At 58.4% G+C, this 16,739-nt stretch overlaps 2 protein-coding genes across 3 annotated transcripts in view; one reads left to right on the top strand and one right to left on the bottom strand.

Annotated features, from left to right (window-relative positions):
• The window catches only part of ZFYVE21 (zinc finger FYVE-type containing 21), a 15,839-nt gene extending 10,302 nt beyond the window's left edge, over nt 1-5,537 (top strand). The window contains exons 4-7 of the mRNA XM_029237016.1: nt 330-405; nt 490-581; nt 2,803-2,945; nt 3,080-5,537. Coding sequence (XP_029092849.1) covers nt 330-405; nt 490-581; nt 2,803-2,945; nt 3,080-3,115 — 347 coding nt within the window. The 3' untranslated portion in view covers nt 3,116-5,537. The remainder of the gene's footprint in view (nt 1-329; nt 406-489; nt 582-2,802; nt 2,946-3,079) is intronic.
• PPP1R13B (protein phosphatase 1 regulatory subunit 13B) overlaps nt 4,755-16,739 on the bottom strand; it is an 83,461-nt gene continuing 71,476 nt past the window's right edge. The window contains exons 9-18 of one of the 2 annotated variants that reach the window (XM_029237014.1): nt 14,571-14,751; nt 13,010-13,114; nt 10,883-11,052; nt 10,016-10,517; nt 8,141-8,865; nt 7,440-7,577; nt 7,236-7,369; nt 6,474-6,640; nt 5,563-5,762; nt 4,755-4,982 (exon numbers count right to left, since the gene is read on the bottom strand). In XM_029237014.1, coding sequence (XP_029092847.1) covers nt 4,941-4,982; nt 5,563-5,762; nt 6,474-6,640; nt 7,236-7,369; nt 7,440-7,577; nt 8,141-8,865; nt 10,016-10,517; nt 10,883-11,052; nt 13,010-13,114; nt 14,571-14,751 — 2,364 coding nt within the window. In that variant the 3' untranslated portion in view covers nt 4,755-4,940. The remainder of the gene's footprint in view (nt 4,983-5,562; nt 5,763-6,473; nt 6,641-7,235; nt 7,370-7,439; nt 7,578-8,140; nt 8,866-10,015; nt 10,518-10,882; nt 11,053-13,009; nt 13,115-14,570; nt 14,752-16,739) is intronic. The other variant, XM_029237015.1, reaches the window with a different exon arrangement.

Here is a 16,739-nt window from a genome sequence, read left to right on the forward strand (position 1 = left end):
CCCCCCCGGCCTGCAGGCCCCTTCCACCTCCTGGCAGCAGGGCAGGTGGTGCTGCCCAGTGGCCCCTGAGCACTGGGGGAGGGTCGGCGCCCTGTGATCCAGGCCCTTGGGAGGTAAGGCCCCTGGGAGCCCCAGGCAGCACCTTTTATTTCCACTGTTGAACCCCAACCCCGTCACGGCCTTTCCGCCTCAGCCGAGGGCCCCACAGAATAGAGCTGCCACCTGTCTTGCTTTCCTTTTGTCCTCTGTGCGTGTCCCCTGGTGGGCTGGCCTGGAAGGGGAGGCGAGAAGGGAGCTGCCGGGTCCTCATGTCTGGTTTTCATCCCCAGGAGCCACCTTCCTGGTAACTTTTGGAAACTCGGAGAAGCCAGACACGATGGTCTGTCGTCTTTCCAGCAACCAGAGGTAAAAGCGGGTGCTGCGCGGCACTGACGCTCTGTCGCTCCGAGCCTGAAGTGACGTGGTGTGGACACCCTTCGTTTGCTGCAGGTACCTGCTTCTGGACGGGGACAGTCGCCACGAGGTCGAGGTCACGCGCATTGCTGCCGTGCAGATTCTCACGGAAGGCTTCCCTCCTGGAGGTGAGTGCCGTGTGGCACCGGCCTGGGTGGCTCTCGAGGTCTGTGGGCCGTCCCGCGCAGCCATGGCAGGGGCTTGTGTTTAGTGAGTGGCTGTAGGAGCTCACCAGGAGAATGGGGCTTAACGTGTAAAACAAGCGGGGACTCTGCCCTTCCGTACGTTTCACTTCCTGTCGGACTCGGGTCAGGGGTAAGGCTCCGGCGGCAGCTGGCATCGGTCAGATTCCCCGATGCCTGGATCGTTGCCCGCCCAGCACCACGACCCCCAGGGTCTGCGGGGACGACCCTCCTCCTGGAGCTTGCGGAGCGCTTAGCCTGTTCTGGATCTTTCCACCTAAACTTTCGCACTTCAGAAGCTGTCCTTCCACGGAAGTGGAGTTGGTGTTCCGCGTTGGGTGCAGTGCGCTGAAGAAACCCACGTGACTTAGTCCGTCTTGCTTTCTGTTTTCTGATCGGCTCTTGCTTGTTCTTCTCTCCTGCCTGCCTACCTTCTTGACGTAGAAAAAGACATGCACACTTATACCAGCCTCCCGGGGAGCCAGCCCGTCCCTGAAGGTCAGCTCCCCGCCGCGCTCCTTGCCCCCGCGCCGGGCTGCGCCTCCTTCAGACCCAGCTGTGTGCTGGGGTCCACGCCGAGGCTCTCTGTGAAACACACATTCCCTTCTTTTGGTTGATTTGAAGGACAGTTGGGTCTAAGACGGGCAGACAAAGCATGAGTGAAGCAATCTCTCATTTGCTCAGTTCTGCGCTCCCAAGGGGAGCCCTACGCAGTGTTTCCTAACGTCCCCTGGGCATCCTCCCCTGGGCATCCACTGGGCTTGAGCGGGCCACGCGAGGGGGGCGCGGGCGGCGGCCCTCCCCAGCGCGCTCCCGTCCCTCCGCAGCGCGCTCGCTCCCGTGTTCTCTTGTAGGAGCCTCCCTGCGCTCCTGGGCCCGCGGGTGGCGAGGGGAGCGGGCCGGCTCAGCGTTTGCCCCCTGTCCCCGAGCACAGGCTGTGCCTGGCGGCACCTGTGCTGGGCCCTGAGTCGAAGGTGCGGAAGTCACGGTCCGGAGAAGCGGGGGGCCACCCCCCACCCAGGCCGGGGCCTCCCTCCGTGTCCTTCCCACGTGTGGGTGGGGCCGGGGGCTGGTGGCGCTATGCGCCCCCTTGTGGCGGTGCTGGGAGGACAGTGAGCCCTGCTCTGCCCAGGCTTCTGGAACCGTTAAACGTCCAGAAAAATGTGTTCCCCAGGGGGCGGGGGCGGTGGCCACAGCAGCGTCGCGCACTTTCTGTCGAGGCCCAGGTACTTGCATGCAGCTCTGCCGGCCACAGACTCAAAATGCGACAGCGGTCGTAGGAGCCATGGAAACGTGGCCTGGGCCAGTAGAAGTCTACTTATGGGAGCGGGGGGTGGGCAGAGCACAGCCTGCCTGCCCCAGAGCCCGGGGGCGGGGGGCACTCCTGCAAGGAGCCCAGGCGGGGACAAGCCGCTTGACACCCAGGGTCGAACCGTGGCTTATGAAAGGTCATGGGGGGCGTCCCAGGCCTTGGGTAGCGGGGCACTTCCAGCTGGATCGACCCTCCCGGTGGGCCGGGCCTCTCCCACCCAGCACCTGCTCCCCTGCCGGCCTACGTTTGACTCTGAGACTTGCGTCTGATGGAAGGGATCTTCTGAGCTGGGTAACGGCTCACAATGGAGTTTTCCTCCCAAGTCACAAAGTAGAACAGCTGTAGGTAGGTAAACTCCGCTGTGAGGCTTGGTCTCCTTGCCACTTTTCTGACTGCAGTCGTGACAGAAGGGCCGTCTGTTCCTCCAGCCGTTGGTTCTCAGAGCAGGTGCTGGGGTCCCGTCGTCGTCCATGGCGTCACAGCCCAAAGGCCGGCAGTGTCCCAGCAGGCCGACCCCACACGGCATCTTTTCGGGAGCTCGTGTACTAGTGGGGTGTTGGTGGCACTTGTGCCCTCCGCTTTGACCCTGGCTCTCCAGAGTAGGGTGGGTGCAGCCTGGGCAGCCCTCCCAACGGCGCCGCACCTCTCCCTGGGTTCTCGGTCACGTGGTGCCGGGCCTGTGAGCTTGGGCTCGTCCGCTGGGCAGCCCCTAGCCCAGGCCCCGCCACCAGGCTGCCTCCGTCTGAGACCAGCACCAGGGCTGGGGAGGAGGCGCCCCGGCAGCACATCAGGGCCGGCGGCACCCTGGGCGCTCAGCGTCCCCTCGGGCATCCTTACCTTGTCTCCCCACTCCAGGAGGCAACGCGCGGGCCACAGGCATGACCCTGCAGTACACGGCGCCAGGGGTGGAGGGCGTGACGCAGCTGAAGCTGACGGCCGGGGAGGACGCAAACGGCAGCAGAAGGCAGGCGACAGCATGGCTGGTGGCCATGCACAAGGTACCGTGGGCCTGGCCCTTCTGCTCAGAGCACTGCCCACCACCTTTCCCAGAGGGAGGCCCGCCACCTGCCTACCCGGGGTGCCCCCACTGGATTCAGCCAGGCACACGCATTTATCTCTGGTCACCTTGCAGGCTGCCAAGCTTCTCTACGAATCTCGGGACCAGTAACGCCACGTGGGCTGGACAGTCCGCTAGGGGCAGCAGCACCTGCTCGCCGAGCACGCACAGGCGCAACTAACCCTACACGTGCTGGAAACGCAACTCAAGTACTCGGAGCTTACCTAGTGCAATATGTACACAGTTGATTAATGCTCAGAACACCTCGTGCTTTAGAATTTGTCTCATCGATGCCTAACTGGGGGTGGGAGAGACTGAGCTACACTACTGCTAAAATCTTTTTAGCATAATCTATACCATGTTTTTATGAGTGCCCAAGTTTACTAGATGGTTCTGGCCCCTTGATGTTCGTTCCATTAATTCTTCCACAGAAGTGATCTGGGCAGTGGTGACTTGGCCTGATTTGTACTGGAGCGCATCTCACAGACTGCCCGTTCATGTGTCACTCATCTGGGGCTATGAACAAACCTTTGCTACTTCACAGGGGAAGGAACAAGATTTGTGTTTTGTACTTTTCACTATTTCCCTTTATTAAAATAATTGTACAACAATTTGTATATAAAGCTTACGATTAAAACCTATTTTGAAAATACGGATCAGGCCTCACCTCGCTGTGTCCAGACAACCTGAGCTTCACGCTCAGCTCAGTTCTGGCTCCAGAACGCAAGACTCAGTCACAGCCTCCGGTGAGAGACAGCAGTTTACCGTGTGCACGTCTACACGGCATCCGCAGAGACTGCCTTGCAGGGTGTTCGCTTCCCATCAACACACGGTGCACAATCAGCGCTTAAAGGTGGGTGGCTCTACAACAAGGACCTACACGTGTCTGTACGTAAATTACACGCAAGACTCACACATGGAAAATAAGCTCAGGGCCTGGATTTTAATGAGAGAAAAAAACATTTCCAACATGGTTCTGACAGTTTCGAGTGGTTTAGTCAAAAAATAGTTTTGGTATATAAAAGCCTGTACGTACAGTTGACGCCTCAGGGAAGCGCCTTACTTGCTTCAAGTCTGGAACCAGGCAGGTTATGGTGTCACGGCCGGGACCGGGGAGCCAGGGCCCCTGCCCTCCCACCCCCATAGCTGCCCCCGTGACTTTGCAGGCATCCCTGCGTCCACCGCCTCCTGGCCCATGGGCTGCACGTCCACGCTGGGAGGGGTGGGGACCACACCGGGGCAGCACAAGGCTGCAGAGAAGGCAGTGCTGTGCTGAGACTCCTGACCACGTGTCACTTGATTTTAAGGTCCCTCGCATCCACGGCCTGTCGGTGACCTAGACCGAGGCCTGGAACAGGAAGTGGAGCCCACACACCAGGCACCACTGCTGGACAGAAGTCTCCAGACAGGGCCTCGTTTGGTGATGAAGAAACGCATGTGGTGAGGATGAAAAAGGTGCCCGGGTTTCTGTGATTTCTAGTGAACGGGAGGGCAGGGCTCTAGTGAGGGGACGCACCTCACGGCAGCTGCAAGTTTTCATTGTTGGGGCTGGGGTGACACCGGGAATGAGGGATGACGGCCTTGGGGCCCAAGTGTGTGACAGCATTCATCTTCCTTGGCAACCGACCAGGGGTTAATTACAGGGCTTCTTACTGGCAACAGGGGCAGTTGTTTAGAAAGCTGGGTATTTGGATTTACAGTAACTGGCAAAAGTCGGTCTTCCTGGAGGCGAATGTCTCTCTCCCAGCTGCGGGCAGACCAGAGAAGGGGCCTCACCTAGAACCTGCCGGGCTTTCACATTGTGGACACTGTCTGATAAAGGGAGCACCAGTAAAGCCATTTCTAGCTTCAGCTTCCCGGGGGGGGGAAATGGCAGAATCATCTCTTCAGTGGCTCCTCGTCGCTGGAAAGCCCGTGCGGTGCTCCAAAGGGAAGTTCAGGCCAGTGTTCGCTGTCGGGGTTTGATCCGTGGGTACAACTGGGAAGCAAGGGACAGGAGTTAGGACAAGGGGACGACCCACTGGGCAGGAACCCCTTCCAGAGGCCAGGCTGCCCTCAGAAGTCCGCACACCAGCTCCTTCAGGCCGAAGTTCAGCTTGTCACCCTCCTACGGAGAACTTCCCAACTCCCAGGATACCCCATTCCTCTTCCTCTCAGGGCACTCGACACTGACACTGTCTGTAAGGCCCCTAAAGGTGCCTGGCAGGCCCACGGTGTCCAGTGACTGTGTCACGAAAGCATCTGCCAGCCCCACTGGGCACGGAGCATGAGAGCAAAGGCACGGCCCTGCCAAGGGTCTGAGGAACCATCAGTGCAACTCAGAGGAGCAGCCTGCAGTCGCCCTGTCCCCCACCCCATTACCGACCCCACGAGCAGAGCACTCTGTGAGCAGCCCCTGTCGGGGGGCTCCGGCAGATGCCCCCCCCCCACGGCTCCCATGAGGCTTGGAGAAAGGCAGTCTCCCGCCCGCAGGATTGGAGCCCGGGTTACGCCCACGGGCAGGTAGAGGGGACAGCTGGCTCCGGCACGTGGCCCCAGGTGCCGCGCTGAGTGCTTACCCCCAGCAGGGTTTTGGGCACATAGCCCTCCCGGTCCCCAAAGCGAGCCCACCACCAGTCCGTCTCGCTTTCGTCCTTGCGCCTCAGGATGGTGAGGGCATCCCCTTCGTGGAAGGACAGCTCGTCACTGTTCTGGGCCTCGTAAGCCCACAGAGCATACACCACGCCTTTGTTCATCACGCCCAACTTCTCCTGCACCCCTGGGACGGGAGAGCAAACGGTCAGGTCTCCATGGAGGGCGGGCTGCAGAGAAAGCCCCACAGCAGGACCAGAAGGGACACGCTGCTGTCCTTGGGCAGCCCGGCGGGGGCCGCAGTGGAGCGGTCAGAAGCCAGGCCAGCTGCCACCCTCTGCTTAAAGCCAACAGTCCCTTCCACGTCCCAGCAAGAGGACCGTGGCGGAACCTTTGTGTCCAGAAGCAAAGCAGTGTTGTTCTAAAAGGCGTTTCTTAAGGTGAAACTTATAGCCCACACGCAGAACAAACTCCCAAAAGTCGATGACTAAAGAAGCCGCGGGACTTGCTCTTGGACAGTGGGAAGCACTCACCACCAGAGCGACGGAGCCACTGCGACCCAGTGAGCGCACACCCAGGACTCGCCTGCGGGTCCCCAGGAAGGCCGGCCGCCCCCCCCGCCCCGCCGCAAGGCCTCTGTCCTGGGAGCTGGGCCTGGAGGGCATTGCCTGTTTCATTTGTCACTTTGTCCCCAGGGTCTAAGGTAGGCTGGGCCCACAGGTTCTCCCATCGGGTGTAGCGTGGATGGCCTGTGACTGTTTAGCCCTTGGAAAACCCAGCGCTGCCTAATGGAGAAGGGAGCTTCCCTCCCCCACAGGACAGGATGGGAGACCCACCCTGGGACACCTCAGCCCTCACAGGCCTCTCCCCTGGGGACCCCCGGCCGCCCGCCCCGCACCGTGTAAGAACTGGGAGCACTGGGGGTAGCCTTCCTCCGCTTCTTCGCACTTGTCCGCAGCAGTCTCGACGTCGCTGATGGTGGAGGCGAAGATGGCGGCGCCGCTCTCCACCAGCTGTTTGCAGAGGTGGACGCTGTTGCAGGAAGCGGCGCAGTGCAGCGGCGTCCTGCAGGGACAGAGGAGGTGCTCACGCCCGGCCGGGTCCCAGGCGGCCCCCAGGGCTGTGTGCTCAGTGCCCCGCCAGCTGCTGTGCTGCTGTGTAGTGGCCTCACTTCTACTAACAGTTTTGGGCCACACACACGTTTCTGAAAAGGGCGGGCGGGGAGTGGACTGAACACCGGCCTGGAAGCTGGGTGTTCACAGTGCAACAGCACGAATGTCCCTCACACCAATGATGTGTCCCTTACAATGGCTGCGACAGTGACGGCTGTGTTTCACCACAATATACAAAAAACAGCTGTTCAAACGCAGCAGTGCAGACTGCTGCCTGCAGCTCACGATGAGACCCACGGGGCACAGGGCCTGCGGCGCAGCGGCTGGCCTGCGAGGCTCCCCTCCACACAGGCTTTCTGGCCGCTTAAAAACGTATGGATCAGCAGAGGCTCAGCCTACAGTCAGCGGTCAGCCACGTGAAGAGCGTGATCACGGCCGAGCCTTTAACAAAACCCCCGCGAGAACGAAGACCAGGAGGATACGCAGGCCTGGGACCAAGTTGCCACCCTCGTCCTCTTCCCTTCTCCCCAGCGCCCCGGGGCCCTCACCAGCCGTCGCTGTCGGCGGCATTCACGTTGACCCCGAAATCCAGCAGGAACTTCACAATCTGGTGGTGCCCGGCACAGACGGCGTTGTGCAGTGGGGTGATGCCCTCGTCGTTGGGCTTGCTGGGGTCCTCCACCTAGGACAAAGGGCGCGTGAGCCCCAGCCCTGCCCGGGGCCACCAGGGCTGCGGCCGCCCGCCCACTCACCTCGTAGATGATCCTCTGCACCAGGTCGAACTCCCCCTCCAGGGAGGCGTCAAGGAGAAGCGCCAGCGGGTTGAAGCGGACCCTCAGCCCGTGCCCCGTCCTCTCCGAGTTGGGCTTCTTCAGGTTGGTCCGTTTGCTCTATCGGGAGGAAGCTTCGGATTTCAGGGTGACCCCACGGAAGCAGGCCCGGGGGGAAGCGGGGAAGAGGGGAGGGCCGAAAGCCCAAGGCAGAGCTTCACCCGCAGCCCCGAGTGGTGCCGGGCACCCCGGGCCAGCCCGCTCTCAGGCCAGCCCAGCCTGGCTCCGGAGGGTGTCTCTGCCTCAGGGGCCGGGCTGCACCATGGGCACCCGAGAGGGGCAGCAAACGGGGGGTGGGGGGGGGTCACAGCCGAGCCCAACTGCTTCCGCCCTGCCAGCCGTGAGGGGCTCCCACCTGCCTCTGCTCCTGCAGCACTGCCCTCCCTCCAGGGCTCTGTCTAGAAGGTTCTCCTTCCCCTTGCTGCCTGCCCTTCTGATCCCCACATGGCTGCCCTTCCTCAGGTCCGCCTCGGGCCCCCAGGCTGGCTCTCTGGTAAGAGGCCACCGCCCCTCGTGCCCCGGATGAGCCCCACTGCTCCCAGCAGCCCCAACGCAGGCACGCCCTCCACAGGCACTGGCTGGGTGACTAGGGAGCCGTGGCCCTGATCCGGGGCAGCACCCACCGTAGGGGCCACCGGCGGGGGCGCGGCGGGGGGAAGCGATGGGGGGAGCGGCGGCTCGGTGGGCGGGGCCGCGGCCACGTTGTTGTTGTCGTCCTCGGCAGGCTCAGCCGTTTGGTGGGTGTTCAGGGGACAGATGGGCCCCTCCGGTTCGGGGGAAGGGAGCCGGTTGTCATTGGCATCCGAGGCGGGGGCAGGCTCGGCCGGGAGCGGGGCCGTGGGCAGGGTGGGGCCGGCCTCGCCCAGGTTCCCGTTGGCAGCGGTGTTCCCATTGTCCACGTCGGCTAAGGAACCCAGGAAGTCCCGCGAGGGGCTGGGCTGGTAGAAGGGGGTGCCCTCCATGCCCCCAGCCAGGGTGTTGAAGCGCTGATACAGCAGCTTCTGGATGTTGGGCCCGCCGGGGCCCTCTGGCTCCGTGATGGAGCCGCGCTTCTTCAGGGGCCGGGGCGCGTTGGCCAGCTTCCTGCGCAGGGCCTCCAGGTCAGCATCGCTCTGGTAGCGCAACGGCGAGTGCACAATGGGCGTGAGCTTGGTGGGGCTGAGCGGCCGCGGCAGGCTCTCCACGGCGGCCCCGTCTCCGGGGGCGGCAGGGCTGTCCTGCTCTGGCTCCTTCTCAGCACTTTCTGAAGGCGGCAGGGGATGCGAGGCGCTTGTGGCCAGCGACCCATGAAGAAACGGTAGCGGCGACGGGGATGCGGAGCCGGAGGGCAGAACGGGTTTACCGTACACTGGGGAGACACAGAGGACACCCACCTCAGCAGCCTGTGGCGTCTGGGGCCTGCTCACCAGGCACCTTTGAAGACACAGAGATGGGCTCCTACAGACTGTCATCTGCCACTGAGGGTGCTAAGTCCCCATATTCAATCCCAAAGGAACCTGCTGCTCACAGAACCCCACCAACTCCTTCTGGAAGGTGGAGTGTCTCTAGTTTATCAGTTTTTACAGAACTGGGTCTTTCTCAAATGAAAAAGAACAAAAGGTTGCAAACCTGCCTTCCTGCCCTAAACAGGTATTCACTGTTTCCTGGCCAAGGAGAACCCACGTGACCTGGGACCAAGCCAAATGATGTAAAACGCAGGCCACCTCAGAAAGGAAGGCTCATCCGGTGGCCCCGGCAAGCCTTTCCCCCGTGGGCCAGGGCCTGCCACAGGCCAGTGCTGGTGTATCCACCTGGGAGATCCCTGGGCACAGGGTGGCCTAGCCTGCCTAGGGATTCTCAAACTAGATTCTAGAAATGTTCTGCAGCCCACGCCAAGAACGTCTGAAGAAGCCCCAGCCCAGCCCAGATGCCCAGGATCCTGCCGCACAGGGAGGAATCACCGTCAGCCTCCGTATGTGGGGAACTGGGCTCTGTGCTCACACCTGCCTCCCCAGGAGGCCCGGGGCTGATGTTCCTGCACCCAAACCAGGGCTCTTCTCCCCTGTGGGCTCTGGGAAAGGATCCCAAAGCAGCAAAACCGTCCCCCCTCGCATCACCCCCTAGGGGCCTGGCTCAGCTACTGCTAGGAGGCCAGGGGGATCAGATCCAGGCAGTGCTCCTACTACGCCGGCTCCCCAGATAGGTCCTGTACAAGTTACTACGAAGCAGGAGGAAAAGAGGAAATTCCAAAGTGCCAGCCTTCCGAGACCTGGATTTCCTGAGAAATGTGGGCAGGCGGGCACTCAGACAGGAAGTCAGAGAGCTGTGGTCCACCTGCAGAACTGCTCTATGCATGTCATCTTTTACCCCCATCTCACACAGATACCCAAGGCCGCACTTTATGTAAGAATCAAGTTTAATCCTAAACAGCACGTGGCCCAAAAGTAAGGATATGGATTGGCATTTTCTCAAGTATGATTTCCTCACCCCGAGAGATGGAGAGTGCAAACCCACCATACCTGCTTTAACCGACTTATTTAAGGTGCTGTGCGCCGCTGGCTGGTACTTCTTAGGTGGCGTGGCTTGCTGGAGGTACATGGAGTATATGGAACTTGAATTCACTGTCTGTGGTCCTTTCCTGGGGGATTGTGGCCTTGACCCTTTATCAGCCAGGAAGGGCCTAATGGCCACAGTTAGTGGGAGTTCAGGTTTGCCGTCTCCAGCTGGAAAGGCAGGCAGCCCCGCCGGTGGGTACGTGGGACTTGGTGGCACAGAAATCCTCTGCTGAATCTGCTGGGAGGACCCTGGCTGGTGGGGGCCAGCCGCAGGGGGCAGCGGTGCAGGTTTCTGCCGACTGGGCAGGCCTGCGCTGGGCCTGGGCAAGCTGCCCTCCTTCCTCCTCTCCAGGGAGTTTGTCGAGCCTGGGCCCACAGGCGCAGGGCTTGGGTACGTCCCATAGCTCGGGGGCAGCTGCTTGCCGACACCAGGGATGGGAGGTGGCACTTTACCAATCTCGATGCCCTAAATTTAGGTGTTAAAAAGAAAGACAAAGTCATCCTTTGAAAAGTCAAGCACGTTTCCATCCACGGTCACAAGAGCACAAAGCAGGACTTGTAATCCTTCAAACAGGCTTGTGACCAGGCACGGGGCACGCCGTGGGGGTGAACAGCAGGGTGAACGACCCTGACCAAAGGCCTCACACCTGTACCCCACTCTCGTGCTCAGGGTCGGTCCATGAACTCCTTCAGACTTGGGTATGATTTGGACACCAGCAGGATTAATTTGCCTCGTGACACCTCCTACCACTTAGATAAAGACGAAGGCTAAATAAGGATGTAGTCAGTCAGGAGCTTGTTTGTGTTTTGTGACAAAGACAAACGGCCTACCAGCTTCTCCGGGGCTCCCAAGGCTGACAAGGGCATAGGCTGGCTCGAGACGGCCCCCTGCTTGAGAGGCCCCTCCACGTTCGGGTCCTTCCAGTCCACACTGGCGATCTGCGTCGGTTTCACCAAAGAGCTAGAATTTTGTTTTAATGTTGGCCAGTTTCCATCATTGGCTTGAAAAGAACACAGAATTTAAGTAAGATTTTTCTTGAAATTAGTTGAACCAACATAAGAATAACCCCCTGCCAGAAGCAAAAATCACCTTCTGGAACGTCACGCCCTGATGGAGCTCCATGACCAGGAGGCGCCCCCCACACACACACCGGCTGCTGCGCGGCAGGACGACCAAGGTCGGCCTCTGCCGGCACCGCCTCACCAGTGCCCACGTGCGGTCACATGTGCAGAGACTCCATGACCAAGCACAGGGCTGCTCCAGCCCGGGCGAGGGACCAGAGGATTGCAGAAACATTCTTAGCGCCCACTGAAATACAGGTCAAAGCCATTACATCGACACCAATGAATAACATAAGCGTCGGCACTTGGTTTTCAAACACTATTTACAAATACAGACAGCAATATAAAAAAAGACATCTTTTGACTTCATAACAGGTTTGACCTGTACTGCTTCTAGTATTAAAAGAAAGATTTGACTTTAATCTGTTAGAAATTTCCACCCTCTTAAAATAATTCATGATCACAGGAGGACAGTACAAGTTCCCAGTGATTGGAGTAGCAGGCTATTATTCTGTTGCAGTGATTAGAAAGCCAGTCAACCCAGCATTTTCAGGACAGCCACTGAAAAGGTATGTTTTTTAACATAGCGTCTTCCAAACTGAGAAAGGGTGCAGAAGCATTCCCTGGTAACACAGGCCCACTCACAGTGAGCCCACAGGGTTAGATCTCAGCCCGCCTCAGGCCCCTGCTTCTCTCCGCAGCGGTACAGGGCTGGACCGGAGTGGGAACCCTCCCAGCCATCAGCCGTATGGGAGGGAAAGCAGCCAGGGGCACTGTTCTGGGCCCTCCTGTAAGAGTAGCACACCCTCGCCTCTCCTCCCATCTGCCAGCACGGGCAGGTGGGGCAACAGCAGAGCAGCAGGGAAATCACCCTCCCTTACAGCAACTGTGCTTGAGCCCAAACCTGCGACTCACAAAACAGGAAGAGCAAACTCTCAAATCCACTCTGCACACAGCCATACAAGGCAGCGTCAGCGCAGTGAGGATGAGAGGGCCTCTGAGTGCCCGAGCAGCAACAGCTCCTAAGCCAAATCTATCTCTGGCAGCAGCACGGCCAGCCCATTGTGTCCACTGCTACTCCGGCTCAGTTCCTCCATGGCTGGAAACCACTGCAGGCTCCAGGCCGCTGCTAGGGCCCTGGTGAGGCATTCCCAGGCCTTAGCCCAAACCATCGCTTTGCTCTGTGTGGCCCATCAGCCTCTTCCGGGCCAGAAGTGTGTGTGCTTTCACACCCCCTTGGTTGTATCAGACCGGGGGGTGTGTGGGCCAGAGATGCACAGGTTCACCAAGGACGCACCGAGGTGCAAACTCCGGGCTGAGGGGAAGATGGACAGAGCCTGCTGCTGACTCAGGAGGGAGGATGGGGCTGGCCGTGGGGGCTAGAGTCCCCGGCCTCTCTCAGGATCACATAAAATGCGGCCCCCAGCTGCTCCTCAGATCCCACAGCCATGGCAGAGTTCGCAGAAATCAGGCACAAAGGGACTGGACAGGGACTAGGAATTTTCTTTCTTCAGGATGAGGCAGGAGGTACAGAAGGAAGACCATTTATTATTATTATAAAGGGACAAAATCATCTGTAAGTATGATGGGAGATTCCTGTACTGAAGATAAAACTAAAACCCTCATAATGAACTCAGAAAATCATCTTAATTTTGTAAAAACAAAACCAAAAAACCCTTGCTGGGCCAGCACCTGTCAAACCCTTCCTGAGGATGATCTGGTGTTTCGACCCAGCCCAAATCTCACACCGGTTGAAGGTAGGGACCAATTAACATATATGTGGCTTCTGTCTCAAGCCTGAATGTGAGGAGCAGGCCTTTGTCAGTTTGGAAGAACAGCCACGGCTGATTTGGCACTGTCACCAGAGCTTCCCACCGGACCTGCCGGCCAACATACGGTTTGCAAACGGGCTTGTGGGGCGCTGTGACGAGCCACAGTCAGGCCCGACGTCGAGGTCTGACACTGCCCACGAGCTGGTCACTCTGGGTTTACCACGGCCATCTGTGTGACACGGGAACCAGAAGGACAGCCGACAGCACAGTTAGTCTCCCCTGGGAGATTTTCTCACCCCGGCTCTACATCTGGGCCGAGATACTGCCCCCCAACGTGGGGGTGACACAGGTCTCCTGCGCCCACTCACCCCACAGCAGAGAAGGAGCGAGGCTACTGCCGAACCTCCGGAGGACACGGTCTCCCGGCCCTGCGAGGGGTCTTCTCCCAGCAGCCTCTGTGAGGCGGCCTAGCACACACCCACAGAGAAGAGGGGAAACTCGAGCCATCCTCAGCTTGGGGCAGGTTTGAGATATTTAAGCAGAGAAGGAGCCGGCTGTGCTAATTATCTGCCATCGGCAATAGCTGAATATATACTCCCACCATCGGGTGGTTCAAACTATAAATAACAGCTTATCAAAGAAAGCTGCAATTAGAGTTTCATGCCGACCACGCACTCCACGTGGCTTCTGAGACACAGCCACGAAGAGATCTGAGCCGGGCACGTGGCCCACGAGGACTGGGGACACCTCCTCCCACCTGGGTCAGAGCAAGCCCCGGGTCCTCCAGCGGGGGCAGCAGTGGTGTTGCTGCTCAGACCAGGTGCCAGGCAAGAGAACTCAAAGCGACCAAACGAAAGACCAACACAAATCTACCACCAAACCTGGAAAAACGTCCTCAAAATGTAGCCCTGACCCAGTCAGCACTACTGCTGTCAGGCATGTCACGTGTGCTCTGTGATTCTGTGTGTGATGGGCCAGCATGGCAGCCCTGTCATATACAAAGTCTCACTGCCAAGGAGCCCTGGCATCTCATGCATCAGTTTAAAGCACAGCCGTCTTCCTCTGAGCACACAGTGCAGAGTCTCCGTGGAGACCTGGGCCTGCGCTCGGCTAGGAAGCTGGGGGCGCCGCAGGGGCTCCATGTCATCGGGACAGCTACGCACCGGCTCGGCGCTGGGGCCCTGAGTCCGGTCACACCGCACGATTCAGGGTGGCCAAGAGCCAAAGGGGTGGCTTGTGGACTCTCTGGTGGACAGAGACCATGCTGGGTAGGGAAGGCAGAGCAGCTACAGGCTCTGCTGATGTGGGGGCAGCCCTCTGCCTGGGCTGCAGCGTGAGGACGAGCGGCAGCCCAGGCTACAGTGACGCGTCCCCTGCCGCCAGCGAGCACCCTCACAGGCAAACAAAACCTGTGGCGGGAGAGGCTCAAGTCTTAACTAATTTGTGTTTTGAGAAGCCACACAGTAAGGACACTGAGTCCAAAAAAGAGAACCTGTTCTTGTTTTAGGATCATCATTACTGTGGTGGCACACAGCTCCCCAAATGCTGCCCTAGAGGACCAAGTGCCTTGGAGGACACATCACAGAGGCTGGGTGCAACATGGGAGTCTTCTCTGAGGCCACTGTTCCCCCCACAGTCCCCCTTCCTGCTCACTCTCCCCCCGAAAGAGGACCCAGGCCACTCACCGGATTTGGATCTTCCGTGGGCAGCACTTGAGGCGATAGTGAGAGACTGGGGCTTTATGGGGTCTCCGGGGGCAGGATAGCTGCCGGTGCTGGGAACCTGGATATAAGGCCCCACCGCAGCGACCCTGCCAGGCGTGCTCAGGGGTGACTGTGGCGACGACGTGCCATTCACGCGGCTCAGCTATAAAATGGGAAGAAATCAGAGTCAAGATTATCCTCAGTTAAGTTCTTGTAACTGTAAGCCTAGTGTGACCGACTGCTCAGATCTGAGCCAATCACTCAACAGTTCATGCGTACGAAGCTCCATCACCCTAGAAGATCAGTATCTAGAAAGGGCAAGACTTCAAAAAAGGGCCTGAACCCACAGTCCCACATGAGTGATGCTCTGTGATAACACCTACATTTTTGTGAGTTATAAAACCAGGAGCCGAGTGTGGAACAGAGCAACCCCTCAGGACCCCTCTGTGTACATAACCCTCTCACCTGGGGATGCACTCCCTTCCCTGGGTGGGCACAGAGGCATCGTCAAGCCTGGGCTCTGAGCCTGGCTTCAAATCCTGCTCTGCCACTTACTCGCTGGGCTGCCTTGGGCAAGTGATGCAACATCTCTGAGCCTCTGTGCCCATGTCCGAAAATTCGGGATAAGCGTTGTTGTAAGGACTGAATGAGCCACGTAGGACAAAGTAATAGGGTCTGGAACCAGGTGAGACTCTGACCAGTTCCCTGAAGGCAGCTCTGCTGTTCTCAGCAAGGACACCAGGCCACAGCCAATGACACTGGTCACGTGCCACTGCCCAACAACAAAAGCCTGCAAAACAGGGATCTGACTAGAGAAACACTGACCCTTAGAGTTCCCCAGACAGGCTCTGAGAGAGCCATACCCATCCTACAATTGTTTGTAAAATTCTGCATGCATGAGCATGTGTCATTTTGGAGAAAGCGTTCATGATTTTGACAATTGTTCAAAGGTGCCTAAAACCTTTGGGTTGGAGACACATCTCTGCAGAAGCACCAACTTCTTCAGGGAGATCCCCTGAAGTATCAGATGGAATAAGAAGTAATATTTATGTAGCCATCTGTGACGGTTAATTTTACCTATCAACTTGGCTAGGCTGTGATACCCAGATATTTGGTCAAACATGTCTAGATGTTGCTGTAACGGTATTTTTAATATTTAAATCAACAAACTGAGTAAAGCAGATTGCCCTCCATAATGTGGGTGGGCTGCATCCAATCAGCTGAAGGGCTTACAGAGAAAGACTGAGGTCCTCAGAAGAGGAAATTCCACCTCTAGGCTGCCTTCAGACTCATGCTGCAACATCCACAGCTCCCTGGGTTTCAGGCTGCCAGCCAGCCCTGCAGATTTGGGGTGTGCCTGCCTCCACAACCGCATGAGGCGGTTCCTTACAGTCAGTCGGCTGATCAGTCTCTACACACATGTACACACAGAACTGATTCTGTTCTCCGGAGACCCCTGACCCACCACTACTAAGACTGTAATGTAAGCAAGCATGGAGCACAGGCACACGTCCTCTCCCATGCTCTGTGTGTTAATTGAGAGAACAAGGAAATCATTATCTGAAATCATGGCATCATACAGATCAACCATTGACCTTTAAGCACTCTGGTTAAAAAGAAAAAAAAAGTGTGGATTTGTAAATAAGAGACTTTTCACCTGAGACCACTGATCACAATGCCCACAGAAGTGGCAGTACCCTTCTGCCTCTCGTGTCCTCCTAACCCATCCCACCAGGCGAAGCTGCTGAAGCCTGCACCTCGCCTCCTGAGAGCTACCTTCAGAGCAGCAGGAGCTGACAAGAGGACACCTGTCAACCGTGAAAGCACTGGTTTTGGAGTGTGGAGAGAGGAACTCTGGGAGCACTGTCCCAGCTACCTGGCTGCCTGCTCCATTTCCACTCCTGGGGGCAAAGTGCCAATCAGCTCTCCACTCAGGCACTGCTCCCCTCAAACACTGAGCACCACTGGTGGAACGAAAGGTCAAGTGCTACATCCAGCCAGAGACACCACACACATCAGTCCCTTATAGTCCCACGAACTCCCAGCGATGCATACGCTCATGAAGCACTGACAGCAACAGCAAGACTCAGGGACACCCTGCCTAACAACAGGGCTGGGTAACGTGACCACAGGCCCTGGAACATGGAATTT

The sequence above is a fragment of the Monodon monoceros genome, unplaced genomic scaffold (genome assembly GCF_005190385.1).
Source record: "Monodon monoceros isolate NGI ecotype Baffin Bay Population unplaced genomic scaffold, NGI_Narwhal_1 Super_Scaffold_21, whole genome shotgun sequence".
Lineage (NCBI taxonomy): Eukaryota > Metazoa > Chordata > Mammalia > Artiodactyla > Monodontidae > Monodon > Monodon monoceros.